The following is a 10,586-nucleotide window of genomic DNA, read 5'->3' as shown; positions in this document are numbered from 1 at the left end:
ACCCTCATATGTTTTCGGTCCCCAACTTTGATTCCCGTTTACCGCGAAATTGTGCAAGCTGCACCGGTGACAGAAGCTATGCAGTTTACTCACGGTCTGTATTTTCATCAGGCTTAATCATGCTGAGAATAAAGTTTCCTGTCGTTGGTTATGCTCAAACATTTATAAAATGGTTGATTTTTGGTACTAATCACTAGTGTATTATTATGCCAACATTCAAATGAGTCAAAGAAACATCATCCAACCTCGAAAGTTCAAATCAAAATTACTATCTGCTAGATTGAGTTTCATTCTGCTTAAGGCACTAGATGGATCACGTGAGGTGGTTACTATTTGGGATTCTATGGTGTGCCAATATGGGGAAAATATAACAATATTTTAAGTGAAAATGACAACAATGTTTTTTATTTATTTACTGCATAACTGTTATAAATTCCGATAAGCGTAATAAATATTAAGTCTACATTAAAGAGAAAATATCATAGATTGGTTTCTTATCTCCTGAAACCAAACATTACTGGTCTGAAATGGGGGGAAATGGATTGTTATGAAGTGTGAGTGCATCAAGGGGAGTGGGGTGTTTTACTTTCATGCCTTATGATATCTCTGGATTCTAATATAGTAGCCATAATGCCTTTAGGACAAAAATGTAATTAAATTTGTTAAGTAGTAATTGAGTAATATTTTTGATTTATTTTGCACGCCATCCATACTAGCTTCTGAATATTCAATAAAATACCAACCAATGAAAGGTGTGAAAACATATGACGTTGCTCCAATGTCGTGCATGCATAAGCACTGTTAATGGCGGACTGTCTCTCGCAACGTAAAACCAAAACTTAAAAAATTTAAACACACCATGAAGCGAAAGTGTTATTGTTAAAAAATTGGATAGATGATTTGAAAAAAAAATATTTAGTTTTTGATTGTGAACAATTTTCCTGTTATCCTACTGAAAACACATGACACCAGGATATTGAGTAGCAATTTGTGATTTTTGGGTAGCAACTAAAACATTATGTGTTGCATTTTTCGATGCTTTAGGCCTTCAAGGGAAATCACTCACTGCACACTGAATACTAATATTGAGTAGCAAATAATAACTTTGGAGTTGCAACTCTTGTTCTTCTGCGTAGCATTTTGCTCTGCTATACAAGGGAAATCATTCACTGCATTTAGTTTACAATATTTTTCAAATTTAAAGGGTCTATGTAACTTTTGTAGGACAAAAAACACAATGCTTACAGATTTACACTAAACTTACACAGTTTGAAGATAATGATAGTAGAAAGCTTCCCTAAAAATATTACGTGCTGAGGTGCTGTAGTTTTTGGGTAATGAGTAAAACAATGTCATGAAAATAATTTTTGTCTCATGAGACAAAATTTGTTTAATCATATACAGTGCTATTAATGGAAATCGTTCACTGCATTTGGTTTACAATATTTTTCACATTTAAGTGAGAACAATTATGGATAAATAGGAGCTGGTGAAAAAAATTATTATTCTCCCCATTACTCGTTACCAAGAAATGTTTTATGCTAATAATTATTTTGAGTACATGTAATTACCAATAGTGTCCACTGCCTTTGCCCATTTAGCCACTAGACCGCCCAGCCGCCTAGCGATACACTGTGTGCGGTAGGAGGAAACCTCCCTAGCTTGTGGTTTGTAGAAAAAAAAGGAACATCAAAAGAAAACTCGATAGTCATTAGTGGGTCGACACATTGTTAATCATTCTAGTTGTTATAGATCATTATTAATTCTCCCTTCACAGTTGACTTGTCAAAGCTAATGATGATGAAATTATTTAGCTCTTACCCAACAAACGCTCATTAGTAGGAAACTGTATTTAATCATCATTCATGATGATGCTGTCGCCTTCGCATTCAATCAGTATGAGCATTGAGCCAGATAAGAGCCTGGAAAATCTACTGTGTCCATTTTATCCGTGCACAAAAATATTCGCCATAAAAATTACCGTAGCCGTTTAACGAGAGGCAATTATTGTTCCCATGAGAACTACTACTTACAAATATTACCGAAAGGGTAAAAATTATGCATAAATATTAGGCCATGGCTATCTTTTAAAATTTCAACTACGATTCCAGTAATTTACTTCAAGAATCTTGAAAAAAATTGGTTTTCAGCAAGTTCGGGCGGTGCAGGGACTAGAGGGTTAATAAGGTTTTACCAGCATGTTATTTTTGTCCAGAATTTTAAACCACTCTTTGTGCTCATTAGGTGCAGTAAATAAAGTTAAGAAATTAACATAAATAACTACTATTAGTGTGTTTAAATTTTCAAGCAGTTGTCACAAAAATACAAACACTAAACACTGGCTACAAGATAGAGGCTCCATTGAAGCATGTAGTAAAATATTGACATCATGATCAAAGCCGGCTTGAGGATGTATGGAATTATGAACTCTCACCACCCAGTTGCTTCATTGGATCCCTCACCCTTCATAACGATAGGGAGGGAGGGCGCGTGCATTCAGTTAACTGGTGAGAAATCACTCATGCAGAGCACATTTTTAACTGTAGTATTTTGATACAGGTTTTGGATAAAGCTTAAAACCTCATGGAAATCAAACTAAACTTGATAAACCTTTTAAAATAAGAAAATAATTACTGCCAGGGTTTTCCTTATTTATTTTTTTTTTTTGCTAGCAGGACCAATTAACTTGTCAGTTCACTAATTCACCAGCTTTTTCACCAGTCATTATTTCAAATGAAATATGGATGCTTTCTAACACTGAACTAGCCGATCCGACTACTCGGGAGGGAATTTTGACTTTTCTTTAGGTGTTTTAACTGGCATTTGGCCTTCGGAACATTGCTAAGGGGAAGAACACTGACCATTCGGGGTTCAAATTGTACACTGGACCAGAGGCCCAAGTCCAGTAATTTTATTGTCGGGCAAGTAAACTCATGTTCTGACAAGTCCATCTGTCTTGTGTTTAAACAAGTGAATGGCAACACCTTGCTGTGTAATGTCTTAACAAAAACAAATTGTGATCAAATGTTGACTTTGGGTCTGATAAACTACCAGGGTTCTGCCAAGGATTTATATATTGACAGAAAAATGTTTTCCACAGATCATACAAATAGCCTCAAACCAAAGAAGCGTTCAAAATTTATGGCTTTGGATACCATGTTATTTTTACTGGTTTTTATATTCAAATTCCTTTAAAGACACTGAACACTATTGGTAATAATTGTCAAAGACTAGTCTTCACAGTTGGTGTATTTAACATATGCATAAAATTACAAACCTGTGAAAATTTTAGCTCAATCGGTCGTCGAAGTTGCGATATATTAATGAAAGAAAAAACACCCTTGTCGCACCATGGTCACACGAAGTTGTGTGCTTTCAGATGCTTGATTTCGAGACCTCAAATTCTAAACCTGAGGTCTCGAATTGAAAACTACGACCCTTCAGAGGGGGCTGTTCCTCACAATGTTTTATATTATATAACTGATATACAGATCCTTGTCATTTGATTGGTGGAACTTACTTCACGTGACATTCACTATTACTCCCATCCGCACCGGCGATAAAACAGACCTATTCGCCCATGGGGAATAGCATTTCCCATTCAACAGTTAGGATCATCCTTGTTCCCAATGTCTTTGAGCAGTAATACAGCGCCGCCGCGCCGCTGCTTAAACAAAGGAGCACCTGTGTGCAAAAGGTTGTGATCCGATTTGTGCATTGTTGCCGCTACGCGGCGCTATATGATTTTTGGTTGTCAGTAATTTGTGTGATTTTTCATAATGTTATACTTTTAAAATACATCAAATGACAAGGATCTATATGTAAGTTATGTAAAACAAATATTGAGTGGCTTTAATTTGTTCGAGCTCCTTCTCTTCCTTCCTCCATGCTTTATTATAATGTGATTTAAAGCACCAGTACTAATTAATAAAATCTTTTTAATTCAATGTTATAAAAAGTTACTATGGGATAAAATTAATGTAGATAAGATTTGGGTGGTTTGTAGATTTGTGTAGTTTTGCTGCAATCTGTTTTGCTGTGGGTTTTTTACCAAGAAAATATCTCACGCCTTACTAGATGTTAAAACGGTTTTGTGAATGATAATTTTTTCACCAGCTCGAATTAATCCATAATTTGTCTCATTTAAGTGTGAACGTAAACTAAACGCAATAAACTATTTCCTTTGTAGTATAGCAGAGCAAAATGCTACACAAAAAACATCAGTTGCAACTCAAAAGTTATCAGTTACTACTCAATACATGTATTGTATTCAGTGTGCAGTGAGCGATTTCCCTTGTATCAGTTGCTACTCAAAAATCACAAATTCTACTCAATATTGGCATTCAGTGAGCACAAAATATGTTCCGTCTACAGGTTTTGCTATGCAAAATTGCTGGATGAAATCGTTCCCTGGTGTGCACAAAATCTGTTCACGGGATGAAATTGTTTTTCTGAAATATATTACTTTTTGGGTTGACTTATTTAATACTTTTATAGAAAAGACTTGTTGTTTTGGACCATAAAGCTATTATTATTAAACAACATTGTAAAAACTTCATATGAAGTTAATTTAGAGAGGATGTGTTGTCATGTTCAAAGCAGACTTGTGGCTGGACAAGGAATTATGATTTCTCACCCAGTTTACTGAATGCACGCGCCCTCCCTCCCTATCGTTATGAAGGGTGAGGGATCCAATGCGACAACTGGGTGGTGAGAGTTCATAATTCCATACAGCCCCAAGCCTGCTTTGATCATAATGTCAATATTTTACTGCATGCTTTAATGGAGCCTCGATCTAGTAGCCCGTAGCCGTTGTAGCCACAAACAGGAACACCCTTTGAACATTTCTAACCATTCCCTACCTATACTAAAAGAAAACGTCAATTTTTACTGCAAGCTTTAATTAGACATGCAACTTTCTTATTGCAAAAATAACAGAGGAAATGACCTGATACTTAACTTTTGTACAGTGTTTTTCAGTTTTCTATGGCACTGTTTTAGAAAAGACAAAAGTGGAAATCTGCTGATCAGCTGAAAAGTTGCATGCCCGTTTAATGGAGCCTCGTTCTTATAGCCTTTGTAGGCCCTTTCAGCAGTCTCAATTCAACGATGTGAAACTTACAAATAATTTTCAATTGCTGTAGATTTACTTTTCTAACCATCGCTGGTGAATTGCAGATTGGTGTTTAGTGTTTGTATTTTGGTGGCATTTGCTTGAAAATTTAAACACACTTATTATAGTTATATACGTTAATTTCTTAACTTTATTTACTGCACCTAATGAGCACAAAAGAGTAAAATTCTGCACAAAAATAACATGCTGGTAAATCCTTATTCAATGCATATGCTCTGCAAGGTGAAGAATTCATTTCTAAGAATAAATGTTGGGACTTAACTTAGTACAGAGCAAATCAGAACAAACAAGCCCCATTTAACAGCAAATTACTTATCGCCCTCTTTTTTTAGGAGTCTTCATCATCAATCAAACATTAACTGAACATTGTAGTCTGTAACTAACATTCAATCTTTTAGTACTCAGATTAATCTGGTATTGTAGGTCCAATGAATACCAGGCCTGGAATTACACACAGCCTACAGAGGCCATGACCTCCGTTGCCCCTGGTCTTGGCCTTGGTGCCCCTTCAAATATTTCCCACTGACCTTAACATTTTTCAATGGAATTGCCCTTTGCTAAATGAAAATTGCCTTATCCTTTCTAAGATAAAATTCCAGGCTTGAACAGTTTACCATTATTGCAGTCTCATCAGCCAGAATCAAATTCATTTTGCTGTTTGTAATTCAGGCTATTTCACAGCCACCCTGTGATGAAATAAAATAATCAGCTCATACCAGTCATGTTAATCACTCTTGTCATTCTGCCTGCTTATTTCCGTCTCTACTATTCATTCTGACTCTACATCATGCCTAGGTCTTTTTCAGTGATTCCTCTTCCACACTTCCCTCATCCTGATCATGGTCAGACTCCAACTCCAAGCCCAGCCCTCCTCAGGCACAACTAGTCCATATACTTAGACAGAAAAAAACCCCACTAAAATTCTAATAAAAATAGAAGCTGTGGGAGCCTCAACATGGTTAAAGTTCAAGAGGGCATCCCAACGCAACATTATGGACACCCTGGAGCGGGACTCAGGAATTTTAGAGAGTTTTCATTCTCAACTACAGATGGTTCTGCAACGATTGTAGTTTTCAGCCAAGGGTCGTCGTTTTCAGCACAACGCACAATCCTTCGTTTCTTATTTGACTCCAAATATCCCTTTTTCTTGATTTGTGTTTGATAGACGGCTGATGATGCTCGTCAAGTCTCGCAAATACAGAGAGCAATCCGGCAGGGTAATGATTGAAGGACGCCGTCTGATCAGTGATGCTATAAGCTCGGGGGTCCAAGCCCACACACTGTTCTTCAGTCAACTCCAGAGTTTGGAGGGTATCCCTTTGCACAAGACAAGAGCTGTTGTGGTCAAAGTCCCCTACAGAGAGATCACCATGTGGTCGGATGTTGTAACACCACAGGGCGTTATAGGTAAGAATGATTTGATGACTTGCATAGTGGAAGTGCATGTGTACCCGGTCACCATGTGGTCGGATGTTGTAACACCACAGGGCGTTATAGGTAAGAATGATTTGATGGCTTTCATAGTGGAGGTGCATGTGTACAATGAGAAAGGGTTGTGGTAACACTCTTTGTGAGTGTATGATTCTAAGGAAAACTAAAGGTTTACAAACATTTCAAACAGTTTGCTCAGTTTTTAATCTGGAAAAAAAGCTTGACTCGAATATGACTCCCAACACGTCGATATGAGCTCCTTTTGAAATATCGTTTCTGCAACAAAACCTTGACTTGACCCCCAAACAAAATTAAACATAAAAAGTTTCTCATAATAAGCACCAGGATTTGAGGTTTGAAGATTTTCTTGTGAGAAATATGAGTAGGCCCTCACCGTGAATCACTGAACCTCAGATAATCTGCGTTGTGCCATGTTCGACTCAAGGAACATTTTAACTCCCATTGATCCAAACACATGTGACGAGCTTTTTTTGTGAAAGAACATATATTTGTAACTCTCACATTGACGCAGCGCATTGAAGATTGTTGTACTTGATCTTTTGTGAAGTGGTTTTTCAATGCCCTTTTTTGTAGTCAATTATTGTTTAAAGGTGTAAACAACTATTCAAACCTTTCTTATTTATTTGTTTATTTATTTATTTCTTCTTTACCCTGGGGAGACCTCTCAGTGAAACACTGTTTTTAAAGCCATTGGACACTTTCGGTAAACAGTGTTGTTCAAAGGCCCACACTTCGTGTATCACAACTTTTATATAAAATAACGACTCTCTGCTAGGCTCAATCGGTCATCGGAGTCGGGAGAAAGTAACGGGAAAACCCACCCTTGTTTCCACACGTTTCGCCGTGTCATCACGTTGTTTAAAATAAATCCGTAATTCTCGATATCGATATTGATAATTGTTTTAATGTTTTCTCAAAAAGTACAGCATTTCATGGAATACTATTTTAAGAGAAATCTTTCACCATTACCTTCTGTAAACCCTGTAAGTTATTTGTAAATCTGTGAACTTTTTTTCTTTTTTTTTCCTGTTCCGAAAGTGTATATGGCTTTAAGAGGTGCCCAGCAGCTACAAACAAACATTTAATTTTTTATATTTGTTATTAACTAAATGATTAAGAGCATTATTAAAAATAGAAAAACAGCCAGATTTAAGTAAAGGCCCTGGCATACAACAACAACACAGAACCATTACCACAAGCAAATATACAATAAAGACAACTGTTAAAAATCTTGGCCAGCCAGGTAAAGCACCACATGCCCCATCTATTAACATTTCCAATTTGTGTAATCTGTGTCTTTCCTCTTCCAACAAGGTGTATTTAAGAAGCCAACTCATGAGAATTACACACTCCATTCACAGTCATCGGTGCTGCCTCTTACGCTGATCTGTGATAACATCAGGGAACCAGGCAACCTTGGAACCATCCTTCGTTCAGCTGTGGCCGCACAGTGCCAGAGGATTCTCCTCACAAAAGGTTTGTCATCGTTTGCGCCGTATTTTTCACCGCGTGAGGGTGCTCTCACACATATTTGTATCACGTCCGGGGGTATATCATTCATTCATAACCAAAACAGTTATTAAAGACTGGAACACATTACCACTACATATCCACAACGGACAATATGACCTTTAAAGGAGCCGTTTTAATCCACCTCTAAAGAAACTTAAAACTACGGCGCTACAAAAGTTACAGACTGAGAGCGCCTATTCTGTTGTAATTCGGCTGTAAAAGCAGCTCTATGAAATTGAGCCCAAACTTTTAAAAGCAGGATGCCAAAAAAGTCCCTTTTACAATACACTTTAATCTATATAAGCTCTGTGTTCAATTTAACCTGAAGATTCACACAGATTTTCAGAATTTGTTGGAGCATTCACACTGCACTTTTCAGGACTAAAAATTATTCTAATTAACAAACCCAAAACTGTTTTACCACCACAATAAAGCCATGGTTCATTACTTCCTGCGAATGCAAACCCAGATGCGAAGCTTTACAAATTCGCAACAAATAATTTGCCATGGTTGAGCTGTGCTCAACTCTTGCAAATTATTTGCATTGAAAACAGAGTTGTGGCGTCAATATTCGCTTCACATTCGCAGTAAGTATGAACCGAGCTGAACTTATTTCAAAAGATTATCCCAAGGTGTTTAACGTCAATCCTCTCTCTATAATTTCACAAGTATAAAGTTTAACTTTTTTTTATTCTCTAAACTTTGAGTTTCTTCTATCTTTTCTCTCTAATAGGATGTGTTGACCTTTGGGAGCCAAAGGTTCTTCGATCAGGGGCAGGTGCTCATTTCCACATGCCGATCATCGCGAATATTCCATGGAAGGAAATGGCCAACTATCTGGATGAAGACGTCACAGTGCATGTTGCAGATAACAACACCTCAACAAGCATCGATCAATCGGAAATGAGTCCCTCAAAAAGAAAGCGGAACCATGGTGCACCATTCCAAAGGAAACTGATGGAGGAAAGCCAAGAGGAATATACAGACTTACCTGTTTTAGAATCTGAAGTCTACCACGATGTTAACTGGCGAACCAAATCAGCGTTGGTTATCGGTGGCGAAACTGAAGGGTTAAGCTATCAAGCCCTGGAGATCTGTGATAAAACATCAGGCTGTAAAGTCCACATACCCATGGCAGAGGCGGTGGACAGCTTAAATGCGGCAGTCTCTGCTAGTGTTATAATGTTTGAGGCACTGCGGCAGAATTTAACTCACAATTGAAAACTTCTTAAGGAGAAGGTTCACATTTGGTAATTACTCAAAACAAATATTAACTTAAAAACTGACTTGGTAACGAGCATTGGAGAGCTGTTGATAGTATAAAACATTGTGGGAAATGACTCCCTCTGAAGTATTGTAGTTTTTGAGAAAGAGGTAATTTCTCATTAAAATAATAAAAGACTTCTAGCTAGAAGATGAGGACACAAGCTTACTGTGGACGTTGCCATGATAGAAGTGTATTTCGTATGACCTCTGACATACCCGCAGCGCGCATGCGCTACAGACTTAGTACTACCACAACAGCGCCCCTGAACAAAATAGGGAGACTGACAACATCAGCTGTCGATTTCACAAAACTTTTCCCAATCTTAGGTCTTAAGAAAAGTTAAGTTCCGTATCCATAGACGTTAGGACGCATTGAACCCATCCTGAGTTCTCAAGATAGGATTAATCCTAGCGATTCGTGAAATCTGCTGCAGGGCTAATAGCTAGTTTGGTAGAGCACCAGCATATTAATCCAGAGGTTGCAGGTTCAAGTCCTGCTCTAGTAAATTTTCTTTGTTCAAACCCATTCTATTTAAATCAAAAGAAATGTGTCTATCAGGACAAAAATTAACTATAGGCCCTTTAGCATTGAATCTGTGTTGCAGCTGAAAACAGCATGACTATAAAGCCTAGTTCATATACATGTCTTGGTGCCCCCCCCCCCCCCCCCCCCCCCCCATCGGTCAGGTCTGTTACCCACTCCAGTAGTAAATGGGTACCTGTATAGGGGAAGGGAATTTTAAGTGCAGCCATACTCCTAATGAGTTGAGATGGTTTCAAGAATGCTTGAGGCTCAATGAAATAGACTTTCAATGCTGCCCCCATCTTGGTCATGTTTTTTGCATCGAATAACACTAATGAATGCTAATAATCTTTATGCAATTAGGAACCAGACTATTTTGTTCTTCACTCGGTTTGGTTCATAGAGTTACAGACCTTTCTTTTGTTGATCAACAAACCGCCTTGGTTGGCATGGTCGGCCGAATGTTAGTAAAACACTAAATCGTAAAAACAGATGTTTTAACAAAATTCAAAATTTTCTGCAAACTTTCAATTAAATAAAGTACTTCTCATAATGAGTTGTTTTGTTATAAACAAAATCGACAAATTTGGTTTCATTGTTACAAAAAGTAGTGATCTTTTCTTGATTTTCACTTATGGCTTTCCATAGTTTTCCAATCTGGGTTGGCAAAAACTCGGGCTGTGACGTTGCAAAAGAAAG

General features: G+C 37.5%; 1 protein-coding gene across 1 annotated transcript; it reads left to right on the top strand.

Annotated features, from left to right (window-relative positions):
• Nucleotides 1-6,252: 6,252 nt before the first annotated feature.
• On the top strand, nucleotides 6,253-9,413 carry LOC117290853 (rRNA methyltransferase 3, mitochondrial-like). The gene is made up of 3 exons (XM_033772410.1): nucleotides 6,253-6,541; nucleotides 7,901-8,062; nucleotides 8,832-9,413. Exons 1-3 carry the CDS (start codon nucleotides 6,307-6,309, stop codon nucleotides 9,317-9,319), a joined length of 885 nt encoding a protein of 294 aa, XP_033628301.1. The 5' UTR covers nucleotides 6,253-6,306; the 3' UTR covers nucleotides 9,320-9,413.
• Nucleotides 9,414-10,586: the final 1,173 nt, after the last annotated feature.

Source organism: Asterias rubens, chromosome 5 (assembly GCF_902459465.1).
Source record: "Asterias rubens chromosome 5, eAstRub1.3, whole genome shotgun sequence".
NCBI classification, from domain to species: Eukaryota; Metazoa; Echinodermata; class Asteroidea; order Forcipulatida; family Asteriidae; genus Asterias; species Asterias rubens.
This window is presented reverse-complemented; position numbering and strand designations above follow the sequence as displayed.